At 46.1% G+C, this 26,081-nt stretch overlaps 1 protein-coding gene across 1 annotated transcript in view; it reads left to right on the top strand.

The window, feature by feature from the left end:
* The window catches only part of CGNL1 (cingulin like 1), a 97,267-nt gene that overhangs the window by 46,872 nt on the left and 24,314 nt on the right, over window positions 1-26,081 (top strand). The window contains exons 8-9 of the mRNA XM_047075061.1: window positions 20,643-20,849; window positions 22,081-22,185. Of these exons, the coding sequence (XP_046931017.1) occupies window positions 20,643-20,849; window positions 22,081-22,185 (312 nt within the window). The remainder of the gene's footprint in view (window positions 1-20,642; window positions 20,850-22,080; window positions 22,186-26,081) is intronic.

Raw genomic sequence — 26,081 nt, 5'->3', positions numbered from 1 at the left:
TCCATTTGTTGTGTGACAGGAGCTGTGAAGATGGCTTTCATCACCTCCAAGCTCCGAGGACAGGGTCTTGTTTTTCTTTACATCCTTCCAAGGGCTTCATAGGTTACAGAATCAGTTCATGTAGTTTGGTGATACCCCGTGGTCATGAAACCATGGACCTTTCCTGTAGTTTCTTTTCTTTTTTCTTTTTTTCTTTTTTAATTTTTTAATGTTTATTTATTTTTGAGAGAGAGACAGAGCAGTGGAGGGGCAGAGAGAGAGAGAGGGAGACACAGAATCCAAAGCAAGCTCTGAGCTGTCAGCACAGAGCCCTATGTGAGGCTCAAACTCACGAACCGCGAGATCATCACCTGAGCCGGAGTCAGACACTTAACTGACTGAGCCACCCAGGCGCCCCTCCTGTAGTTTCTGTAGGAAGTTTTTCCTGGGAAGTCCCTGAACTGGCTTGCATGTGTAACCCAGAAACCAGTTGTCAGCAGATCATTTGCATTGTATTATTAATATTCTTTTTGCTCTGTCAGTCAGCTCATTAACCACTAGGCTTGCCTTGGGTTGGCCTCATTGCCAGCTTCCTCGTGGGTTATAAAATGAAGTAACTCTGAAACCTCTTCCAGTTCTCATACCTTCAGGATGTTTTGATCTGTCTTGGTAGAAGGCCTCCTTTCTGTGTCAAGAATTCTTCCTGCTTTCTTTAAAATCAGACTTACCGTGAAGCCTGAGCTTCTGGTTTCATACCTTGATGACTGTCATAAACAGCTTAACTTTGCCCTTTTGACCTAGGAACACCACCATGGAGAGAAAGAAAGGATTACGGTGCACATCAGCCTTAGGAACTGTCAGTCTGTCTGGGAAGATACGAAAGGGTAGCCACCCTACCATTCTCGGGTTCTGTACGCGACTGCGTTGATGAACAATTTGAGGGGAGGTGCTTATAAACACCAAGAAAGAGGGTTAAGCCAGTGCATGGTGTCTTGGGAAGCGTTTACTGTGACTTGGTTGACGACCAGCATTATTTTTCCTGGTGTAGACTGACTTTCATATAAAGTCTTAATGTCTCCGTTCCATTGTAGCTTTGGTTAATGCCACAGGACGCGTGAGGGAGTTAGGAAGGCATCTATTTTCATATGAAAGCATAACGTTGGAAGCATACATAGTAACTAATTGAGAAGAAAAATGAAAGCATATTTCTAGAAGGCCAAGAATGTCTTAGCAATCCAGAGAAATGTTGCTTGTAAAAGCAAAAACTGATAACCGGGAGTGACCGTGGGATGGAGCCTCATGGGCTCTGGGGAGTGGAGATAAGATAAATGAGTGAAAGACGAGAGGAGAAAATGTGTGTTTTTAAGGAAAATATTCACAGGGTTGATCTAAAGTGCAATTGGATGTGCTCACAAAGGCCGCAGATACATTAAAAAAAGAGAGACAAAACCCAAACCACTTACCTTCTTTGTAGGGTCTTGAAATCAACATGTGGCTATTTCCAAGAAAATTGTTCTAATTATCAACAGAATCATTTACCGAACTGACCGAGAGTCATGCTCGACCCAATGTTTGGGTCCCTTTTGTAAAGGAACTACCAAGGCGTTCAAGAAAGAGGTTGGTGGCCTGTGCCCTGTAGTCAGGTCGACCTGGTTTGAACCCTGGCTGTCTGATTTGGGGCATGTCAGTTAATTGGTCTGTGCTAATTTTTCCCATCAGTAGGATGGGGGGACACTAACAGAGCCATAGAACCGCCGTGAGGGTGACATGAGGTCCCTGGCATGCTGCAGATGTGACAGATGGACGCTCGCTCTTAGGCCAGGGAGGGGAGGAGAGCGGAGGCCCGGGCCAGAGGACTGGCCTGCAGGGGAGCCGGCTGCACTTTCCTGGTGACCAGCACTCAGCAAGCAGAACAGAGCAGCAGATACCCGGCCCCACATCCTCCCGGGTTGGGTGGGGTGAGGGTGGCTGTAGAAGGGCAGAGGGTGATATTCCCAGCTGCTGCAGGTCCCTGTGGGTGCCTGGCACATCTGGTGACTTGAAACAAAGGGCACCAGTGGCCACATCAGTCCAACAGGAAGGAAAGTCTTGGGCATGAGGGCCTCTTTGTTTGCTTCTGTATGTGTGCACCTCGTCTGCCCTGGCAGGCGGAACTAGCTGTTTGTTTTTGTAGAGCAAAGAACAGGCCTGGTTAAATTGGGGGGCTGGGGAGTCGAGGGGTGGGAGCAGTTCCTTACAGGATTCCTGTTGGTTAAAACAAACTCTGGGAGAAGTATCTGGCATGTGTCTCCCTGTTGCAGATAGAATAAAGACGCATAGCGCATGTGCCTAAACTTGGATCCAGCAAAGTTAAAGCCCACAGAAAAGGGTCATGGGTGACCTGACCTCTCTTAGTCTGGGTTTCTTATTCTGCATCAGTAGGAATATTACTGAGGACACTGGCTAGCCGTGGAGTGGGATTAAAGAGAGGCCTGCAGTTTCCAGAAGTGGGGCAGAGGGGTTAGGATGGGCTAGGCATAGGGGCAGGCCCTGCGGAATCTGGAGATCGTGGCTTTAATCTCAGGGCCACAGGGAGCCCTGTGTGTGTGCTGCACGGCAGACATGTGAACCGGCACACGTGTGCACACGGGGAGGGCGGCCTTAAGTCTCCCCGTATGGAATTTAGCACCGCTGATCTTTGGGGAGATGATCCTCTCACGTTAGCAGGCACATCTGTGCCCCCAGCGCACTAGGCTCCGTGCTCAAGAGGGAGCTGAGAAGACAGTCTCCTTACCCGTGAGGATTGCAGATAGAAGGTAGAATCCAGCAGAAAGCAACCAGCCTTTGCAAACTTCCACACCTTCCTTGTTTTTCCCATCTGTGCGGCCTTTCCCTTTCCTTCTCCGCTTGGCACCGAAAACTTTGCAGCTTCACCCACCTCACCCAGGTAGAATTAGGGCTCCCTTCCTTGCTCTCCAATAGTGTTTGGTTTATGTCTCCATTATGGAATATACTGCATTGTACTTTCTTTTTCACGTCCGTTGTTCATATTTCAGATCGATTGGTTTAACAGTTTAGTGTGTGTGTGATTTTGGGTATTTACTTTGAGCCACACACCGTATTACACCTAGTGAGCAAACATGGACATGTGTTCCCTGCCCTCAGAAAGCTTACAATCTAGTGGAAGAGAATATAGAAGGGGAAAAAATATCAAATAAGTAAACAAAAATTGCAACTATGACAAGTGAAAAGGCTCATGGCTGGAGGGGCTAGGATTTGACCTTGTCTGGGGGGGGTCAAGGACAGTTTCTTTGAGGAGGTGATGATTGGGCTGAGCAGGAGCTAATGATGTAGGGAGGCAGAGTCATCCAGGCAGAGGTGCAAAGGCCCTGGGGTAGGAGAAAAAACACGGTAGAAGAAAAGGCCAATGGAAGGGATGGGGTGAGTGAGAAGCAGTGTGAGAAGTGAGGGGGCTGGGAAGGTAGGTAAACCATGGAAGCCCGGTGGACCAAGTTAAGAAGGTTTGCTATTTGTTTTTGCCCCTCTCCTTAAGAGCACAGGACAACCATTGAAACATTTAAGCAGGGGGCAACAGATCTGGTTTGGGATTGAAAATACTCTCTCCTGCCCCGGTGTGTGGGGAGTAGATTGGAGAGGGCAAAAGAGGGGATGTGGTTAGTAGACCAGCTGGGGGGGGGGGGGGCTTCTGCTTTTGTCCAGGAAGGAAATGGTGGCAGTCTGGACTAGAATCATGACAGAGAGAACAGACGGTAGATCTGAGACAAATTTGGGAACTCCTGGGATAAAGTTTTAAATGGCTTTTCTTATTACGGGACTTTCAGAGCCTTTGATATGTGGGCTAAATGTGGGTTATGATTATCCAAGAAAGGACTCGGCCGTAAGACTTTCTCAGATTATATGACCACACAACTCTTTTTTTTTTCCCAAAGAATTCTCCACAGTAGCTTGGTTTATAGAATATGTTGGGGCAAATGCTGCATTACATACATCTCTTTTTGGAGGGTACTTTGTGGCAGAGGGCCCTGCATACTGTTCAAAGAGCTGTCATTGGGAACGAACCTGACACATGGTATAGAGAATGGAGTCTGGCACAGGGTTTGAAGACTCCGGCAAAGTCAAATTGAATGAATAGGTAGGCTGAGGTCCGCTGAGAAAGTCTTGGAGGCCAGATTGGGAGGAGTTTGAATTCAGTTTGTTCTATGTTGGGAGTCACTCTGGATGCAGAGCTGAGCTGTGTCGTGGAGGAAGTGTCCTCCTGGCAAGCCCACCTGGAAGACATGTTTTAAAGGAGTGGAGTGGGGAGGCGTGTATTAGGTGTGTTAGTTTTCCAGACGTGAGGAGGTAAGAGCCTAGGCTTGGGTGGGTGAGGGGAGGGATGGGAAAATGCATCTTTCAGGTTGAGAAGGAGCTGGGAAGAGGTGTTTCTTCACACCCTTTGTCCTTGGTGGTGACCACTGTGGCAGCATGAGGCCGAAAGAGCATCTCTTCTGTTTTCTTGAGGCCAGATAGGCACAAGGACTCTCCTAGAGCCCTTGGGTTCCCAGGCAGTGCTGGAAGAGAAGGTGTGTGTTCACCTTGTCCTTGTGAAAGAGCAGGAAAGGTACTACTGAGGTTAAGAGATAATGCTGAGTCCACCGAGTTCCTGCCACGGTGGAAATTCCACTGTGTAACTTTGAATATGTAACTTCGGCAAGTCCTGGTTTGCTCATTTGGAAAATGGCTAGAAGATACCTGGCACTTTCTAAGCTAAAACTCTCAGCCATCTCAAGGAACTGAAAATTCATTGTTTTTCCTTAAAAATTTTCTTAAAAATTCCAGGATAATTAATGTACAGTGTTATATTAGTTTCAGGTGTGCAATTTCATGGTTCAGCAGTTCTGTACATCGTGAGCAGTTCCGTGCTCATCATGATACGTGTATCTTTAATCCCCTTTGCCTATTCCACCCATCCCCCACCCACCTCCATTCAGGTAACCATCAGATTGTTCTCTATAGTTAAGAGTCTGTTGGGTTTTTTTGTCTCTTTTTTTTCTTTGTTTCTTAAATTCCACATATGAGTAAAATCGTGTGGTATTTGTCTTTCTCTGACTGACTTATTTCACTTAGCATTATACCTGCTAAATCCAATGAAAATTCATTTATCAGGTTAAGCAAGACCCTGTGCCTCTCCGAATTGATAATTTTGTGAGAAAATTTGGATTGAAAATGGGGCCTTTGAGGAGTATCCAGTTCACACATGTCTTTGCCCAGGCATCTTTTCTGAGGTAGAGGTGCAGTGTAGTGAAGCCAACTTCAGTCAGGACAGATCTCTTAGTAATAGGAAGGTAAACAACACGCTAATGAAGGAATCTGCTAATTGGGGACTCAGTTTAGGAAAGGAGGGTGCTATAAATTTATTTTTATACAGGGTGTTTGAAAGTTGAAAGAATTTTCTCATGGCGACATTGTTATAAATTAGGGTTCGGTTCTCCCATCAGATAATGAGAGTTGGTCTGGCTCATGACAGCGGAGATAGTGTATGTTAACAATAAAAATACAATATAAAATAAATGTGCAGTGGGACAGTGTGTGTGTTTGGTGATATCACTGGATGCAAATATACCTAGGTGCTGAAAAATATGTAGAACCGAGTAATTCACTGAACTTGAATTTGAGTGCACTGTGTGCCAGGCACGGGACTGGGCCCAGAGTGAGATCAGGCCCTGCCTGCAAAGGGCTCCGTGTCAAGTTTGCAGTCTGTTGGGCTCTCAAGTCTGGTTGCCTGGGACTGCTTACTAGCCTTGAGACTGAAAGCAGGTTACTTGGTCTCTTCGTGTCTCCATGTTCTTACTTCTAAGCAAAGGCTTTGACAGTCTCTCTCAGGAGGGATGGGGTAACGTGAGAATTAAGTGAGATGCCCCTGGAATGGCACAGTGCCTGTCTGCATAGAGCAAGCACTCAGGAGATGCTGTTATCCCTGTCTGGTCTGGAGCCTTGGCCTGTGGGATGCAACCAGCAGCTCACTTGGGGCCAGCTGGGAATTGGGCCCCGGGTCTGGTCCCCCAGGCATAGCCCTGGTAACGGATAGGATGCAGTGGAGGGTGTTGGCCATTACTGGAGAGAAGAGCGGGAGGGAAGAGCGGGAGGGAAAGGAGGCTAAGGAAAAGAGTCTTTTCCGTCCAGAAGAGTTAAGGTACAGTTGATGAGCACAGAAAATGCTTTGGGGCGACAGGGTGAGCTCCGGGGCTATGTGAGAAATAGAGGGGACCAGAGAGGGGGTAGAGGTACCTTGGTGGCAGGGGAAGTGGAGAGGGGCCAACAGCCAAAGACGGGATGGAAGCAGGAGGGGGACCGCAGCAGTGACACCCCGAACGTCACCCTTGGTCCCTGCAGTGTCGCTCACAGGGGGATCCTGGGAAGGGTCTAATGGGCGTCTGTATGTCTCTGGGTGGCTGAAGTTTTCTTTGGCTTGTGAACTCAAGCTAGCACTGGTGTCATCTTTGGCCTCTATGCAGACACACATCTGTGAGGGGTCTCAGTGTTTTATTTACTGGGAGATTCCAGAGCCAGGGTGGTTGGTAATCAGGGGTGATGGCAGGCCAGACTCTTCAGGAAACACTGTTTTGGTTTGGGGCCTCACACTTGGAAAGAGTACTTGATGTCACGCCCCAGGGGGTAAGGAGGGACCTTTGAAAGTTTAGCCTGAAGAAAGGGCAGGACAGGTGGTGTGAGGGAGGTATGGGGGTTTCAAGTGTTTGAATGGCTGTCATTTGGAGGAGGGACTGTAACCTTCTTGGTCTCTGGGCAAGAAGGAATCTGCTTCCTCCTTGGTTGATCCCAGTGGTGTTGTAGGAATGCAGATATCAGCTCAGCATGAAAATGTTTCCATGGCTGAGAGCTGTCACAAAACGGAAGGGCACATTTTGATAGGCAGTGTGTTTCCAACCTCTGGAAGCAGAGACTGGATGGCTGCTTATCAGCCAGAGATATGGCAGGGTGGAGAGAGATGGGGGGGATATCGGAAATTCACATTGGGGTTTGAACCAGAGAAATTTGGTGTCCTATGTGCTGACATTCTACCACTTTATGAATAAGATATGGAAGAACGAGTGAATATCCAGGTCTGTTTTAACTTATCTGGAGAAATGGAAACTTCGGGAGGCCAGAGAGAGGAAGTCACCTTTATCTGCCATGTAGGCGCCATATTCTTAATCACAGAGATAGACACAGTCTTAGAGGCCATTAGACCTCTGTGCTCACAACCCTCTGTTTAGGCTGTGATGACTTATTATTTCATTTGTGAACATGTTTAACTCAATCGTGGGGCTTTAGACTCTACAAATGGCACTGTGCTTCCTACAACTTGTGTAGTGTAGACAATCTAGTGTGAGCTTAGATCCTTAATTGGATTTCCTTCTCTCCTGACATTTGATGGCTGTGGAAACGAGGCTCAGAGAGGTTGTGCCTTGCCTCAGGTCAAACAGCAGGTGAAGGGCTGAGCTGGGACCAGGCTGCCTGCTCTGTTCTGTTTCTAGCATTTCTTCCACACAGGCCGCTCTCAGAGGTTTGCGAGTATTTGGGATGTTTCAGGACCAGTGACTGCATTTCATGAAGTTACCATCTATGGACACTCACTTCAGGACACTCTTTGCGTTGGGCCAGGGGTTTGGTGGCAAATGGCAGATTTTCCTGGATGTGAGGTTAGGTGTCTTCAGAGCCTCGCTGGAGTGCTGAGTGTTAAAGTTGGACTAGGAGGGGCCACCAGGCTTGCTCTCTGAATCTGCAATAGTAGATCAGCAGGAGCCCTGGTGAGGGACCCCAGCCTCCGCCTCCTGCAGAGGTGGCCCCAGGAATGGGCCAGATCTCTGTGGATAGTATTCAAGGGGGCTTCTCAGATTCATGGGTCGGCTGGGCTCGTGTGGGGATCTCAGGGGTCAGGTTGGTGCGTGGGGCCCCCAAAGTCAGAGTCCCTGAACAGAAGCAGTGCTTGTGGTCTAGTAAATGGCAGCCGGTGACTTGGCTGGGGGTAGGAGAGTAGGCTTCTGATTGGGTGGGGCCCAGAGAGCAATGCAGAGTCCAGGGCAGAAGGCCAGTCAAGGACTGGGCTCTCTGTGTGTATGAAGGTGCAGCTTCACTGGCCCTTGGTGTGCTGGGGCTCACTCAGGACAGGCTGGATAAAGTGTGGCATGTGGAGGAACGTGGGGTACTTTCACTTTCTGAGCTGTGTGCTGCCACAGACACACTCACCCTGAGCTCTTACAGCTGCCCTGAGAGTGGACACAGCACTATGTCCCCATTTTGCAGAGCAGAAAGCTGAGGCTCCAGTTGCACAGCTGGTAAATGATCAAAGTAGGGTTAAGATAATGGTGTGAGGGTCACTACAGTCACACTGTTTCTTTAGTGCACGCTGTGTACCTGGACACATGCTGTGTACTCTCCATTCGTTACCTGTAATCTGCACCACGACCCTATGTGGTGGGTAATAGAATTGCCATTTCAAGATTGAGATAATTGCAACTCAGTTAAGAGTCATCCAGTGTCTCAGACTCCCATGGCTAGTACGTGGCAGAGTCAAGATTTGAACCTAAGTCTCCCTGACTATGGAAGTCCACGACTTTTCCTTGTTATAGCCTCACTGGTTCTCTGGAATGAAGTTTAAGATATGCTCAAAGTTTTGTTCTCAGTGGACTGGAGGTAGGTGGGCTCAACCTGTGTTTGGTAGGTCTTTCCATGATAGGCTAGGTTATGTTGCAGTAACAACATCTCAGTAGCTTAACTAAGAAAAGACTATTTCTTGCTCACAGTATGTTCCTCGTGTGGGTCATGGCACTGTGTGGGTGGAGGTTGCTTTACTCATCAGAGTTACTGGGGGCCCAAGTGTCTGTGATTGTTGCAACAGTGGGAGGGGCATATGTGAATCACTAAGTGGCTCTTAGAGCTGGGACCTGGATATGACCTGTGCTGCTTGCACTATTTCATTGGCCAGAACTAGTCATATGATCACACCGGTCCTCAAGGGGAAGGCAAGCATAATTCTCCGTGTGCCTGGAGGTGAGAAGGACTGATATATTTGGTGAACAGCATTAATGACCACCATCGTGATTTATAGGGACCTCCATGGTAGGTGCCCAAATGGCCTTTCTTTTAAAAAAATGATGGGGTTGGGGTGTCTGGTTAGCTCAGTCATTTATTTAGGTGTCCAGCTTTACGTTTCAGCTCAGGTCATGATCTCGTGGTTTGTGGGTTTGATCCCCACACTGGGCTCTGTGCTGATGGTGCGGAGCCTGCCTGGGATTCTCTTTCTCTCCCTCTCCCTCTCTCTCTACACCCTCCCACCTCAATGCTTTCTCTCTCAAAATTAATTAATTAATTAAAAAAAATGATGGGGTCCTGGCCCTCGAGCAGTCCTGGGGTAGGTCTTTGTTTTGATTTGGTTACTCCATCCCTCCCCTGCTGTTTCTCTCAGCTCTTCTAACAGGAAAGGTGACATTTTGTTCTGTCTTTAGTCAGAAATGGAGGGACTGAGTGAGAGTCGTGTGCAGCCAAGGCTCAGAAACAAGTGGTCCAAGGGGAAGGAGGCCAGAAGCTCACCACACCTCCTTCAAGCCTCTGTCTGGAAGGAAATCTGTAATTTATATTCTATAACTTCTGGGTGGTATACACCAATTCGTTCCAATACACTGCTCTTCATGTAGTGATGAGTGTTTTGACATTTGGCACCATTATTTGTCATTTTCCTTGATCCATGCAGTGAATGGATCCGTAACACCACCCTTGCTTTTAAGAAAACCAAACTGTGATTCAGAGAAATTGTTACTTGAGCAACACCTCGGGAAGGGCAGGTGACCCTGCCTGGATTAGGACATTTCCTCTTTTTGGCCCTGCTCCCTTTGCTTGTCAGAGCTGGCTGCTGACCCCATCTGGCTGGCCTGCAAGGAGGGGTCCGGAGACCCTGGGTGGGCTTTGCAGGAGCTCAGTCTTGCTCAACTCTGTTGCAGCGAACAGCCAACGTCTTTGAAGGAGGAAATAAATAAAGGTCATCCTTGGGAGGAAATAAATAAAGGTCATCCTTGTTGTATGTCTTAATCCCAGTGATTGTGGGAACCAGTCTCAAATTTGGTGAGAAGTTTGGTCTAGCTTCTTGCCTCCTGACCTTGATGTCAGTCCTCAGTCCTCCTTTTCTTTCTCCATTCCCTGTTACCTTCACTCCTGCAGCCATGGAGGTGGGGCACAAAGGCAAAAGGTAGCAATTTTCTGCATGGAAATTTGGTCTAGTTTGGGGGTTTAAGGAGGCACTAATGGAATGGTCATTGGATTGAGAGTTACTGCTCTAAGAATTGTTATTTAAAAATTTTAAATGGCGGGGCGCCTGGGTGGCGCAGTCGGTTAAGCGTCCGACTTCAGCCAGGTCACGATCTCGCGGTCCGTGAGTTCGAGCCCCGCGTCAGGCTCTTGGCTGATGGCTCGGAGCCTGGAGCCTGTTTCCGATTCTGTGTCTCCCTCTCTCTCTGCCCCTCCCCCATTCATGCTCTGTCTCTCTCTGTCCCAAAAATAAAATAAATAAACGTTGAAAAAAAAATTTTTTTTAAATAAAATAAAAAAAAAATTTTAAATGGCATGATTTCTATAACTTAGTGTTAATCCTTTCAGTATTTATGGAAATATGGTAGCAGCAATGTGAAAGTTGAAAGATGAGCTTTCATAGTAACATGATTTCTGAGAAGGGAACAGTCTAGATCTGTGAACTCGATTAGGACCTGTTGGCTTCCATATTGAGCCTTTGGTTTATCTTGGAGGGGTCCCCATAACTCCCCAGTAGGCAATGCTCTGGAGAACCTGCTTGTTTATGTCTCTCTTCAAAAATCCTGTTCAACCTGTTGGACCTGTGTGTGCTGACAGCTGATTTTAACCATTTGTAAAGCTGTCTGACCTATTGGTGACAAAGTGAATCTAACCTGGTCTAACCCCTGCTTTTTTCATGCCCCACCCCACCCCCCCCACCACACCATATTTTCCTGGTGATGCAGAGCTCTAGGTGCATGGCATTGTCTGCCGGCCGGAGATCCTTGAAGGGCCATCTACACCATGGGAAGGTGTAGGGGTCCATAAACAGGAACTTCTGCATGCTGGTTACAAGATTATATCTTAGACTGTGGCACTCAGGGTGAGGGAAGTGGCATCTTATAAATATGATGGGAGCCTCTTTTTATCTCCTGGGCATTGAGAGGACCCAGGGACACTGGGGAAAATATTCTAAGAATTTTTTAAGGAGTGGTGTAAAACAAGAATAAAGGCAAAAGCGTGTTTAAAAGTCTGTAACCCGGCACTGTTTCAGAGAAGCCCCTGAAACAGTTTTGGTGATATAATTGCATATTCCTTTTTTTCCCCCCCTTTAAATCAGGGTGAGTGAATGGACATAGCGAAAGCCCCCAGCTGACAGGTGTGGCTCGTTTCCATTCTCTGGCTCACTGTGGGGAATTTTTCCTGAAGCTGCTGCCCTACTCTGAAGAAACTAGAAGAAAGTAGCAGAGGTCATGGGCAGGGATTGAAAGCTGGATACTACTTCTGGTTGTGTGACTTTTGGCTACCGAACCGTAATATGTAGCTGTCATGGGTTGATTTCTTACCCTGTGCCCGGAGCACTGCTCCAGGCTCAGTACAATGTCTCTCTTAATGATTAGAACAACAGGAAGACCAAGGCTTAGAGATGAACAAGCAGGGCTGAGTCAGATCGGCTTACTCCAAGGCTTTTTTTGTTTGTTTTTATTAAGGTAACGTTCACCTAACATAAAATTCACTATTTTTAGTATTTTAAAGTATACAATTCTTAGTGTTTATGTATTCATAAGGTTGGGTAGCCGTTACCACTTTTCAAGTCCAAAACATGTCCATCGCCCCCAAATGAAGCCCCTTACATCCAAATTCCTTCCTTCCCTGGTCCCTGGGCAACCCCTAGTCTACTCTTTGTCTCTGGATTTGCCTGTTGTGAACATTTCATATAGAAATGTTCTATATTCATTCTAGTTTCAGTAGGATCATACCATATATCAGAGCCTGAGCAGGTAGCTTCTTGGGAAAATCACCTGACCTATTTAGGTGCAGAGTATTTTTATCATAGGTGTTTTTATCCCTATCTTGGGTATCTCTTTTAACATTATTTTGTGGCTTAAATGAGAACCTGTGTAAAATGCATTCTCTAAGCAAGTGTGAGGTGTTTTATTAGTATAACTTTTGTTTTGGACCTGTGTCTAAATTACAGGCCATTCGGAGAGCAAATCTTGCTGGTTTCTTAACTACCTAAAGGGAATTATATTGATTTATTTCACAAGGACATGGTGAAGAAAACCAATGATGTTTTTAACCTATGTAACCATGGAGTTACTTAGGGAAAACTGGCTAATTGAATATGTTGAAAAGGGGGTACGTTTCAGGCGCTTTGGTGAGCAGAAAAACTACCACCAGAGCAGTGAACAAACCAGGATGTAAACAGAATCTTCGGTAAGCATAATACATTTAAACTGACTTTTAAGGCAAGTTAGTGACACTTTGTTTTGCTCACTGGCCAGAAGTTTCCCGTTTTTGGGTATGGTCCTCACTTCTAGATGCCAGGTAAGGGACACTGATAAAAAGGATCTGAGATTAGGGGACAGCATTTGAAAATGAAAATTTAAGCATGATGTTAAAGAGTAAAACTTCTGGAATTCTTTAATCCCATGATTGCTGAATATTGCCCCAGTTTCTTCAAGTTCATTATAGAATCCCAGACTGTGAGAGCTGGCAGGGACACTGAAATTGGCTAGACCATTTCATGAACAGAGGAGCAAACTGATGGCAGACAAAGTTAAATGACTTGCCCAAAGTCCTCATGCGGTGTGTTATTAGCAGAGTCTGGTCCAGAATCCACATCTCCTACCCACTGTTCTCGGCATTGGAATCAACTCTTCCTTGGAAATATTTGGGGTTTTGGTAACGAGTACCCTCCAGTTCTTTGCTGTTTCCTTTGCCACATTGATTCCGTCTCGCTCGTGCCCTGCTCCCTTGCCAAAACACAGACCGACACAGCTTACTGAGCAGTCCAGCTGCGTGACCGATTCAGTTCTGAACTGCAAATATGCTGGGGAAGAACAGTGTTGGCATTTGGAAAATAGAGTGAGAGAAGTTTTGGAAGTTCTGATGTCGCTTTTAGAGAAGGGGTTTAAAAAATGATGTTTTTCCGTGGCTCAACCCCACCGTGACCAAAAATGGTAAGTAGGCAGAGTCAGAGGAGGAAGGGAAACCCCATCACTTTACATTAGTGCAAGGGTGTCAGCTTTTTCAAGCTCTACTATCTCTTAGCTTTTTTTTTTTTTTTTTAATTTTCTGACCTACTTAGAGCTATTACACTTTCTTTAATGATGTGAATGGAGCTCGGAGAGGTCAGAGGTTTGCATAGGTCACAGTGTGGGCTGGCTGCAAAGCCTGCTCTAGTGTCCAAGTCCCATGACACCCAATCCCAGGCACTGGGAGTCATATCAAGAAGCACAGAGGACTTGAAGAGTTGGGACTTGAGCTGTGAGCCTCCGCAGGAAGGCCCTGAGATCGGGCAGTCTCTCCTCAAAGTGAGACCCACAGCCCAGCATCACTGGCATCAACTGGAAGTTTGTTAGAAATGGAGAGTCGGGGCCCTGCTCCAGGGTTCCTGAGCCACGGTGAGCATTGAACAAGATCCCCAGGTGAGTCCTGTGCTCAACACAGTGTGAGAAGTCCTGGCTTGGAGGCTTTAGGCCAGTGAAATTCCCAGCCAGCTAGGGAAAGAGATGAAGTGAGTGGCTTACAACTACATTGTATGCCGTTTCTTTTCCTAAACTGTTTCCTGTTGTTCAGGTGAGGGGGACGCTGAGGACCCCATGCAGGGGACCTGGTTCTCTACACATTCACAGTGAGAAAGGGACTCTTTATTTGTGACCCAGGTCCTCACTGTGGAAATGAAAGTGGACGTCTACAGCTGTGATGGTTGAAAAGGCGGTAACCTCCCAGCCGATGACCTGACCTAGGGGACACTTTGGGTACCGGTCAGCTGAGCTCGTGCAGCCTCAACACAAGGGTGGGGGGTGGCCAGTGACGTGGAACCGACAAAGCAACATTCCATTCCCTGGACTCCTGGCCTCCACGCCTCAGCTGTTTTCACTCATTCAGCAAAAAAGGGAGACAGAAAAGAAACAAAAGCTGGCTCTGACCGAGGCCTTGTTAATTAGTAAAGCCTGATATGTCCATGCGTTGGGTCCGTACTAGGGCAAGCCAGGAGGGCCTTGTCCTAGGCTACTTGTTACCCAACAGGAGCAAACGTGTCCGTCCGAGGTGTCTGTGCTCCTGCAAGGAAAGTGCATCAGCAGCTTTGGGTCAAAAAAAATACTCACGCGTGGCTTTTTCTGCTACCGTTTGGGAATTTTGTGCTTGTTGTGGATAAAAGTTTCCTGTGGCCCCAGGAGACAGTGTGAGCATTTCTAAATGTGAACATTAAGTCATGAAAATGTGCCAGCTGATAAGCAAGTCAGTATTTGCAGTGAATGGTGGTACCTGGCAAAGACTGGGATTTTGCGCTTTTTTTTTTTTCCTTGTGATACAGTTGTGTATTCTCTCCTCTTCTTTTAAATAGTAATTGGAGCATATGGTTAAAAGTCAACTATTTTAGAAGTAGTGGAAATATAGCAATTTAACACATTGAAACATGCTGTTTGTCTGTTTTGGAAATTTTTTTTTTAGTTGCCATCAATTTAGCAGACCATCCTCAGTTGGGAAATGAGGCTAAATTTTTAATGAATTAGCCAACCAAGAAACCTGATTTGCCCTTGGACTAATAAGAAGGAGGTCATCTAATTTGTGCAGTGCAGTTGTCCTGGAAAGACCGTTAGAGGATCTTGACTCTCTCTTTGGAGCAATGTAGGGTTGATATTTAGCTGGCAAAAATGTGCAGGCTGCAGTTTGAAACCACGTGTGGGGATTTAGAACCACAGCAGATGAACTGTGCCGAGCCCTACCCTTTGGAAAACATGTGTGGGTTTTGTTGGCTTGGTAGTCATGTCAGTAGTGAGGACTCTTATCCAGATATTTACAACAGTGTAGTAAGTAGGTAACTTCATCTACCTTTTACAAGTGAGGAAAGGAAGGCCCTACGAGGCCAGGCCCAGCGAAAGATGCTGCAAACAGCCATAGCCTGGGTTTGAGTCTGATGTGGTTGACTGACCATAGAGCCCTCTGCTCCCTCCTCTACACTGTTAGATACACATTTTTAGAGTTAAGACTGAGGATTCCATTCTTGAGATGATTTATGTCTGTGTTGCTTGGGTTGAGATCTGTGTGCATGTGCCAGGTGGGTGAGGGGGAGAGAGCTTGGAACGGCTGCAGGGGAGAAGTGGTACCTCGTCCAGAACACCAAGGGCGCAGTGTCTTATAAAATGAGAACATGGAGTAGAATGAAAAATATTGTGGAGTCGAATGCAGAATGTACTTGTAATTTTGTATTGGTAATTTTAATGGAAAAACCCAAACCTTGAAAGGGAGTTCTTTGCAGCCCGTTGGCTACCTCCCATCAACCCACATTGGACTTCTCTTCCTACAGGTTGCTGGGTAGAAATTTTGGAGACATGCTCATATAAGTGCAAGTCCTGGGCCATCTGGGCCTTTTCCACTCTCCCACCTATATGTGGTGAAAAGGAATTTCTTAACTATGTGAGCCCGCGTGGGAGATTTCGTTGGCGCTGTGCTCTGTTTGTACAGCTGCTCCCCAGGCTCCAGGCTCTGCTGTCTTCCATGGCCCAGAAGTATCTGTGAATGTGCTGTGGAAGGGTTTCTAGAGGCTGGAGGAGGTGAGAACTGGTCTGGGGAGGTGGTTGTCCTCCAAGTGCCTGTGGCCGTTGATCGTCTTTTCAAAGAAAATGTGTATTTATTTAAAAACATGTAATCTCTCCTAAATTTCCACTGTTCAGAAATCAAGACTTACAAGAAGGTTTGCAAGGGAATACGTTCCTCTCCTCCTTTCCATAACTCTGCCTCCCTTGCTCACAGCCAGCCAGTGTTACCAGTTTCTTGTGTAGCCGGGTAATTACATACTTAACTCCCATTACCTTCCTTTTACACAAACTTTGCTCTTGTGTGTACTGTTCTGTCCCTTCCATTTTCCTTGCTTTCTTGTTACTTTATTTTTCCAGCTGCTCAGGTTATCACTGAACTGATAGAACTTATTTAACAAGTGCCCCATCAGATGGTACTTAGTTCATTTCAATCTTTTGCTCATATAATGCTGCAATTAATAATCCTGTTTGTATTGTCATTTTGCACACCTGTAGGATAAAGTGCTAGAAGAGAAGTTGCAGGGTCACAGGGGAATGTACTTTATAATTTTGATTGATAGTACCACATTGCCCCCCTAGGAGCTCATACCAGTTTCTAGCTGCCCCCCAGCAGTGTGTGTGTTGGGTTCCCCTTATACCACCCACCCACCTTCTGACCTTGGCTGCCTGAAAGGTGAAGAAATGATCTCAGTGCAATTTTAAGGGGTGGATCTGTCTTGAAAAACATCAGAATATAGCACATCTGCTACTTTTGCCCTTGTGGCGATGGCCTAGTATGGTGTTTCCAGCCTTTTGCAGTGGCTGTGGAATTTTTGTTTCTGTTGACTATTTATGCCTGCTTGCATGAATAAAATGGTAGTTAAAATATTAAAAAGCAAGTTTATGCAATTCTTTTAAAATAGATATCACATAGGTGATAATGATATGGCTAAAGGAATCGTTAGAAACTGTGTGGTCTTTACTTTTATATATGATGCAGTAGTCTCTCTAATCTTGTTATGACATACAGGATTTAAGATCAAAGAATCACCTAAACATCTAAACACAACACAAGGTCCTTTATCTAGTATGGTTCCAGTAACTTCAGTGAGGTCAGCAGTACTTTGTCTCCAGTTATCTCTGCATAGGTCCTTACCAGCTCTGGGCTCAGTAGAGTTCTGCCTTTGCCAGCATTCCTGAGATATAAACTTAAGCATTTGGAAAAGACACATAGATCAAAGTTCAGAGTTGGAAGGGGGGCTTTTAGAGGTCCTCTAGACCAATTTCATTTTCTTCACTGGGAAGTCGTGTAGAAGAACTTGCATGTAAGACCTGCCTTGAACAAAGAAATATGCAGGGAATTAGGTATGGTTTCAGGAAAAGGAAGTTTGAGTCCTATGGGCTTGATAGAACATAGGGGACTGTGTTTGTGGGCAGGGACAGGGATGGGTTCCGGAAAGGTTTACCAACAGAGGCTTAAGGTAAATTGATTTGTAAACATACTATGGTCTACCACACTATGAAGACAGGAGAAAAACATACTTTACAGATAGTCAAAACAAGACTAAGTGTCTCCACCCATTCAGGCTCCCTGGAGTCCCACTCAGCTTGTGTTACTGAAAGCTAGGACTGGAGCAGACCCCTGCCAGCCAGCCATAAACCGAGTGATTAACTTGCCTGGCTTCCCTGCAAGTAAGTTCTCGGAACTCAGGATGTGCCTCCACTGCTTGCAGACAGAATACCAAGTCCTAAACATCACACCACATCAAAGGGTCCTTTATCTAGCAGGTCAGGATGCCAGTTAGTTCTGAGTTCAGGTTCAGCGAGATCTGGTTGTCAGTGGTCTTGTTCTTGATGAGATTTCTGGGTGAACAAAGGAGCATTGACTGCATGAGTGCGTTCTTTGCTTTACCAGATTTAGGCAGGTATCTCCAGCCTGCTCTTCCCTCTCACTTGTGCCTCGGCCGACCTCAGACCACTGAGGTAAACCCCTCATCTCTCCCCTCCATCCCAACTCCGCATCCAAGTTTCCTTTGTCTTTTGTTCCTCTTTGAATTGGCTGTGTTGAGATATAATTTGTATGACATATGATTCACCTGTTTAAAGTGCACGATCCAGTAGTTTTTAGTGTGTGCCTAGAGTTGTACATCCAACACGACTGTCAATTTCAGGGAACATTTTCATCACCCTCAGCCCCAATCAACCACTGATCTACTTTCTGTCTCTATAGATTTGCCTAGTGTGGGCATGTTGTATAAATGTCAGCATGTGGGCTTTTGTGACTGGCTGCTTTCACTTAGCATAATGTTGTTCAGTATTCATCCATGTTGTAGCATGGCTCAGTACGTCATTCGTTTTGGAGCCAGTGCATGGTATGGATACACCCCATTTTGTTTGCCCATTCATCAGTTGATGGACAGCTAGGTTGTTTCCACTCTTGGGCTATCAAGAATAATGTTGCTCTGAGGTTTTGTGCAAGTTTTTGTGTGGCCGTAGGTTTTCATTTCCCTTAGGTATAAACTTAAGGGTGGAATCTCTGGGTCGTATAACTCTGTTCAACATTTTAAGGAACTCCGAAACTGTTTTCCAAAGTGGCTGCACCATTTCACATTCCCACTAGCAATGTATAAGGGTTCCAGTTTCTCTCCAGCCTCCCCAACAGTGGCTATCATCTGTCTTTCTGATGATAGCCATCCTAGTGAGTGTGAAGTGGCACCTCGTTGTGGTTTTGATTTGCGTTTCCCTGATAACTAATGAGGTCGAGCATCTTTTTATGTGCTTATAGGACTTTTGTAGACCTTCTTTGGAAGGAGGTCCACTCAGATCCTTTGCCTATTTTTAAATTGGGTTATCTATCTTGTTATTATTGAGCTGAAGAATTTTTTATATATTCTAGATATGGGTCCATTATCAGATACGTGCTTTATAACTATGTTCTTTCATTCTGTGGGTTGTCTTTTCACCTTCTTGATGGTATCATTGGCAACACCAAAGTGTTTAGTTTTAATGAAGTCCAGTTTACCTATTTTTGTTGTTGTTGTTACTTGTGCTTTTCATGTTGCATCTAAAACTCTGCCTAACCAAGGTGACAAATATTTATTACTCCTGTTTTCTTTTAAGAATTTTGTTTTTGAAATCTTACATTTAGGTCTGTGATCCATTTTGAGTTCTTTTGTGTGTACTATGTAAGGAATAGGTGTGAATTATGTAAGGAACGGGTGTGAAATCATCTCTTTGCATGTGAGTACCCATTTGTCCCAGCACCTTTTGTTGAAGACTGTTCTTTGCCCATTGAATTTTCTTGGTGCCCTCATTGAAAATCAGTTAACTGTAAATGTTGGGTTTATTTTGGGGGTCTCAATTCTATTGCATTGTATATGTATCCTTATGCCAGTGCCACACTGTCCTGATAACTGTCTCTTTGTAGTCTCATGTTTATTGGGAAAGTTAGGGCAGGAATGAGCAGTCTAGACATTTCTTTCTCCTTCCCCATCTGGCCAGTTATTGGATTCTTTGATTCCTTCCTCAGGCTTTCAACCACGCTTTATTTCTCCTTGTTCATCTTGCTGGTTTCAGTAGGAGAGGATACCCACGTAGTCCTGAGAAGTCCCAGCTGTTGGGCACTTTACTTTTCTCCTTAGCATTGCAAGCTAACCATGTTCTGACTCAGTAGCTTGGCTGTGATGGCCTTTCCAAGATGTATGGAATTAAACTTTTGGGTTGTGAAAAGATGCTTTGGTTTCTGAAATGCTCTAATTGGTTCAGTGCAGGCTAATACAGCTTATTGTACTGTTACAAGATTTAAAGATATTTCTGTAAGGCTACGCAAGTAAGCAAGCAATTCCGGCAGATAGTTCTCCCAAGTGGGCCATGACATAGCCTTCGAAGCCACAGCTTGCCCTCCCTGGGCATGCCATTCCTTGCAGGCATCTGCAGCGCTGTGTTGTGAGCACTAGATTTGCTGACATTGGCGTCTTTGTAGTAGTGGAGAGATGGAAGGCAAGAGATCTTCTGGGAGAAGTGGAATTCTGGACAAGGCCACTTATCATCACTTTGTGTTGCTGAGCCAAAAAAGAAAAAGCCCATGCAACATCTGGAACTAACAATAACCACACTGTAATTGTCACCATGCCTTTCTGTTATGAATTTTGTGCAGCACGAGCTCATTTTCAGAAGATCGTGCCTAGAGCTTGCACCAGGAGCTGTATCATAATTTAAGTGAATTTTAATTTCCATTTTGTATTGGACATTAAAAAAAAAATCTATAAACAGAAAGCATCCTTCATCCAGAACTCCTGTTAAGGGGCCCTGCACATGGTGAGAGGTCAGGGCCATGAACTCAGCAGAAGGCAGTGGTTACAAGAACAGGTTCTGGATTCAGTCTGCCCGAATGCACTTCCTCCTAAGTGAACTTGGACAAGTTCCTTATCTACCCAAGTCTCAGTTTCTTTGTCTGTAAAATAGTGATAATAGTACCCACCTCCTAGAGCTGTTAAAAGCTTGAAATCCCATGTCAAAGACTTAATACAGGCAAGGGTTGACAACATTTTTCTGTGACGAGCTAGGTGGTAAATATCGTAGGTTTGCAGCATCAGAGGCCTTTCCTTCAGGCATCTGCCACTCACTCTGCTGTTGTAACCTGAAAGCTGCCGTAGACTGTGTGCTCACCAGTGGGCATGGCGATGCTCCAATAACACTTTATGTTTAATAACAGGTGGCATGCTGGATTTGGCCTCCAGGCTATAGCGTGTCGTTCCCCGGCTTAGCACGGTGCCTGGCGCATAGAGGGTTTTTAATAAATGTCCTCCCTGCTCCAAGCTGGGGACTGCCCCTTGACAGTGGGTCCCATGTTCACTTGCTACATGTTTTTAACAGAATGTTGAGGTCCTAGCCAGTCGGAGCAACACTTCAGAGCAGAGCCAGCTGGGGGCTGAAATGCACGTGAAGGCACTGCAGGAGGAGAATGAGAAGCTGCGCAGAAGCATCGAAGAGCTGGAGCAGAGTGTCGCTCGGCTTCAGAGGCAGATTGCTGACATGAAATGCGACGAGGCCAAAGCGAAAGAAATGCTCAAGAAGTGCGAGGTAAGTCTCGCTGGGCCCCAAGCCCGGGTTTGGCAGCTGCAGAAACTTCTTTTCTCCTGTGTCAGTGGTTTTGGAAGTGCAAGGGGATTTATTAGCATAATTCAGTAGGAAAGGTGGAGGCAGTCGTGAATAAGTCCTCTCTGCAAGCTACTTTTCTTGTTCCCTGTGGGTGGTAAACATGGGAGACGGGCTTCGCCGAAGGTCAGGGCTGATGAAGTCAGGGTCCCCACTCACCCAGACATCAGGCACACTCAACCTTTTGACACTGAACAGAGGATTTTAAATGTCTGAAAGGCCATCCTAATACCACCATTGGACCCGGTCACTCATGACTGTGTTTTCTTTTTGAACACTTAGTTGATGGATTTTGAAGTTGCACAGTTTTTAACAAACCAACGGTCTGGTTTGCCAGATATCTAGAAGCGGGAGGCTCTTGCCAAGAGACATGTTACCAATGGCAGTGAGAGCTGGCACTGAAAATAAAAGAGAGGACAGGGGCACCTGGGTGGCTCAGTCAGTTAAGTATCTGACTGTTGGTTTCGGCTCAGGTCATAATCTCGCGGTTGGTGAGTTCGAGCTCTAAATAAATGAACTTAAAAAAAGTAAAAGAGAGGACAAAAGAAATGTAAAGGGAGATGTATTCCAACAGGAGCTTCCAAAATGGTCATTTGTCAGAATCAGCTGGAAGCCTTTTCCAAAACTCTGTGTGCCTGCGTCCATTCAATACCTGCCGTTTCTGAAGTTCCAAGGGTGAGGCCTGATATTTGTATTTTCAGTCAAATGATTCAGATATTCACATCTGGCTAAGACGGTAACTGCAGATGGTCACACACATCTAAGAAATAACTGTTGTGGGGCAGCTGGGTGGCTCAGTCGGTTAAGCAACCAACTTCAGCTCGGGTCATGATCTCACCGTTTGTGGGTTCAAGCCCTGCGTCGGGCCCTGTGCTGACAGTTCAGAGCTTGGATCCTCCTTCAGATTCTGTGTCTCCTCTCTCTGCTCCCCCCCTGCTCAGGATGTGACTCTTTCTCTCTCTCAAAAATAAATAAATATTAAAAAACAAAACAAACATAACTGTTGTGAGCTACCGCGGGCCTGTGGCTGGCACATTGTGACCACAGCCACTGCTGGCTGTGTCTTCAGATGTCTCTTGTGTTCCTTCCATGCCACGGAGTCAACTTTATAGGCATAGCACACATCTAAATGCACACTGACCCTGTTTCATCGTAGAGAGAAGCCCAACAATTAGAGGAGGCCCTTGTGCATGCAAGAAAGGAAGAAAGAGAATCCACATCAGCCAGAAGGACCCTGGAGAATGAGCTGGAAGATGCTCAGGTAAACACAGAGCTGTTGTCTTTATTCCTCATACAGGAAGCCTGAGAAGCAAAATTGAAGAGGCCTGTACAGACTGCCATTGGTCCCCTCCAATCTCCGACAGCCTCGAGTGGGTAAAGGCCAGGGATGCTACCTAACATCCTTGCAAAGCAGAGGACGACCCCCACAACAATGAATTATCTGGCTGAGGTTGAGAAACCTCGGTATAGACATTAAAGAACTTGACAGCTTTCCAAAGATAAAATATGAATTGTGTGAGAAGGCCGGCGGGATTGGTCCCCAAGGCAGTGTGGAGTCACCTCTCTGGCAGAAGTCAATTTCCTTTCTCCTTTGGGCAAATAGACTCCATAGAGTACAGTCCTTCAGGACGACTATTAAAAGGAGCAAGAGGAAGTCCGTTTTTTTGAAACGAGATAGCTATCTGTATTCAAAATCAGTAGATTCTTAGAAAATTAGGTTTTCCTATTTGAAGGTTAGAAAGATAGGTGGAAGTACATTCTAAAAAAAACAAACAAAGAACCAAAGCCTGCACTAAAGTTCTAAAATGACTTTGCACAGCGACCTCAGTGTGAACCAGATACGTCCTTTACCTGCTCTCGGGTTTTAACGAACCGGCACCAAGTGTTCCTCAGGCATTTTCTGAGGATTCAAAAGCCAGTGATTTTGAGCAGTTTGTCAAAAAGGAGATTGTTAACGTTTTCCATTAGGACCCACTTGTCAACGAGGGTAGGTGGGGAAGGGGCATATGAAAAGTGACAAAGCAGTCAGGGTTCAGATTTATAAATCTGCCTGATGCCTCATTGCAGCTTTCCTTTCCATATACAGCTCCCCCTCTCAGGGGGCAGAGAGGAACCTGCTGTAACTAGGATTCACTGAGGTCAGCCATCACCCCCAGATCAGTGGTCTGTGCCTTCTCTCCAGCCTTGCACAGAGACTGTGTTTTTGCAAACAGTAAAGCCCTCTTTTCTTCTGAGTCTGGTGTCTGAGTGTCCTCACCGTGGCCTTCTTTCTTTCAGTTGAGATCTGTGTTACAAACCCTTGTTAGGTTAATTTTGCATGGAATACGGATTCACCGTGCTGCTGTTAAAGGCCTGTGCTGACTACACACCTGACCCCGAAGCACAGGGTGCGAATCTGTGAGCTGGTTGGGGACGGGAAGAGAGAAAAAGCATATTTTCTCTACAGGGTCAAAAATCTGCACCTTCGTGTCCTGTCGTATCCACCCTGAGTGCTGGGTGCAGCTGTTACAGGCTCCTGTCTTTCTCATCTTTGGGTCAAACCATTAAGTTTCACAGCTGTGAATCTGCAGCTCAGGGTTAATTCGCAGAGAGAGCAGATGATAGCCCCAGGGCCTAAAGATCTTCTTGTAATCCCCACCCACCCCAACCTCCAGATCTCTGGCCTTGCCTTGGAAATTCTCCCTGACGTGTTGCTTTTGTTCAGGCCTGTTTCCCCAGCGGCGTTGGGACGGTGGGAACTGGAAATGGCAGGCGTGGCCGGTGTGCCACCTGGCAAATGCTCAGAAAGGCCCAACAGTCTTACCTTCCTTATCTCAGCTGGTCTCAGAAGCAAAGTGCGCCATCACTTTGTTTTCTCTAAAACCAGGAACCAGACATCCAGCTCCTGTGGTTCTTTGACTTTGTGCACGCCTCTCTTCCCTAAGCTGGCAACGGAAAGGGAACTTACCCTTCAAGGAAGAGGAAAGAGTAACTGGGTTCCCCCCCACACACACAGCATTTTGTATTTCGAAGGCTTTGTGCTTTTAGCAATCCCTGGCATCTTCATGATTGAGAAGTGTATTTCTTCACATAGTAGCTGAAGACCGTGTGAACTTAGGTCTGATTTATTAAGAGTCAGAAGGTGGCAGTGGGTCGTAAGATGCCACAGTTTGTCGGCTCGGCCCCTCCCGCTTGGGGTAGGATGTGCTGTTGTGCAAATCTACGTGAGCTGCATTCGGCAGCGATGTCTAGGTTTCCCCTGAGAAATGTCTTCTGTAGGTGGAGAAGTAAAGAGACCTTTTCTGGAGAAGCCACAGTTCTCTCCTTCGGGGGGGTGGATCATGGTATGGATTCCGTATGCCTTCACCTCCCACTCTGTTGGACTTGTGTGCATCAAGATGACAGAGGGGAAAAGCCCCAGTGCTTCTGCCATTCCAGTCCCCAGTTACTGTGTGGCAAGATACCGCTTAGGGCCTACTCAGTCTTGTGCCCCCACGGAGGCTGTGTGAGGACAATAGTTTATATCTGTATAGTGCTTACAGTTTATAAGCTGCTCTCACATGCAGTAACTTGGGCATCCTGAAAACACTCCAGAGAAGTGTTTTCAAGAGTTCAGATTTGCAAACGCTTAATTGCAGCTTTTCTTTCCGAATACAGCTTCCCCCTCCTCAGGGGCAGAGAGTAACATGCTTGTACTAGGATTCACTCAGGTCAGCCGTAACTCAGGGGCTGTCACCCCAGCTTCCGTCTGAGTAAGCCTGTCATTCCTGTAAGCCCATAAGCTCACTTGCACTTGCTTATTGTTAATATGGACGAATAGGGTCTTAGTCATATTAGGAAAAGGCTCTGTGTCCATTGACAGAGAGTGGTTTTCAAGCTCAAGGGTGTTACTATATATTCACTAACTTGGTGCTTTGGATTCCCCTCACTGATCATTTTGTTCCCAATTTTGGTCCCTGTATTAGTTAATGGGCTTGCATTGCTGGTCTTGGAAATACAGTCACTGTAGCAACAGCATTTTACTCCTCTGACTGCATATTGGGAAGTTAGCTTCTTTTCATGTGGATTCTGAACAGGTTTTCTCAGCAATGATGTATTGGAATACATTTCTTGAAGAAATGAGGAGGCAGAACATTGTTCTAAACTTTAAAGTATGTTAGAATTATCTGGGTAACTTCTAAATCTAAATTTGTGGCTCCCAGTCTAAGAAAAACTGTGATTCCATCCCAAGGGGCTAGAATCCGCATTTAAGGCAAAGAATACTCTGTCCTTACTTGGTGATTCTGATACAAGACTTCTGGGGATAGGTATTAATTTTCAACCACTGTGTTTTTATCTTATGCCTGATTGTGAATCTGGACTATGAGACATACCCAGACAGAAAACCTATTGCTTGCCTTGACAGATCTCACTACCTTGCAATGGAGCAATCTACAAGAAATATTTTTTAAATAATTGGGCAAAACTGTTCTTCCAAGCAGATGTGTGTGTGTTGGGGTGGGGAGTGCAGGATTTTGGCCAGGCCCCAGGCCCAGAGTGGGTGAGTCTGGTGTCTCCAGTGGCACAGGAGATCAGGGCCAGGCAGGGAGCCCTGTCCGAGCCAAGGGTGAAGCAGAAATGCATACACCATATGGAGGTTGGATGGAGCCAGGGCTGGCTTGTCTGCTGGCCTGGAGCCTCCAGGATTGGGATCCAGGAGTTGGAAAAGAGAGGCTGGGGGGTCTGTAGAGGCGTGCATTGAGTTGGATCCCACAGAAAGTCATTGATGTCACTCTGTATTGCTTGTTTTTCAGGAATTTACATTATTGACAGTTTTCTCCCACACCTGGAACCCTACCTCGCTTGCCTTACCCTGTGTGCTCCCCTTTGCCCCTAATACCACTAAATCAACCACAGACACAAATCCCAGGAGGTGACCCTCTTTCTGGTATGTGCCCAGCTGGACTGTGGTGGGACACACTCCTGCTAATTGCCCCCACACTGAACTTCTGATTACCTTCCTTTTACCACCTTCTTTTCTCCCAACAGCTTTTGTTGACCTTGGTTTACCGCAGCAATTAACTTTAGCAGCCCAGTTGTGTTGGCTGGTTCTCGGAGTGCAGTTAACCTGACAGAGTGGAGGGGCCAGAAGGCCTCCATGGGTGGCTTTTTGGCCCCAGGTCACAGGGTTGGCCAGCT

Source organism: Lynx rufus, unplaced genomic scaffold, assembly GCF_022079265.1.
Source record: "Lynx rufus isolate CCGP_SWC_20201006 ecotype Redwood Valley unplaced genomic scaffold, mLynRuf1.p SCAF_13, whole genome shotgun sequence".
Taxonomy (NCBI): Eukaryota; Metazoa; Chordata; class Mammalia; order Carnivora; family Felidae; genus Lynx; species Lynx rufus.
This window is presented reverse-complemented; position numbering and strand designations above follow the sequence as displayed.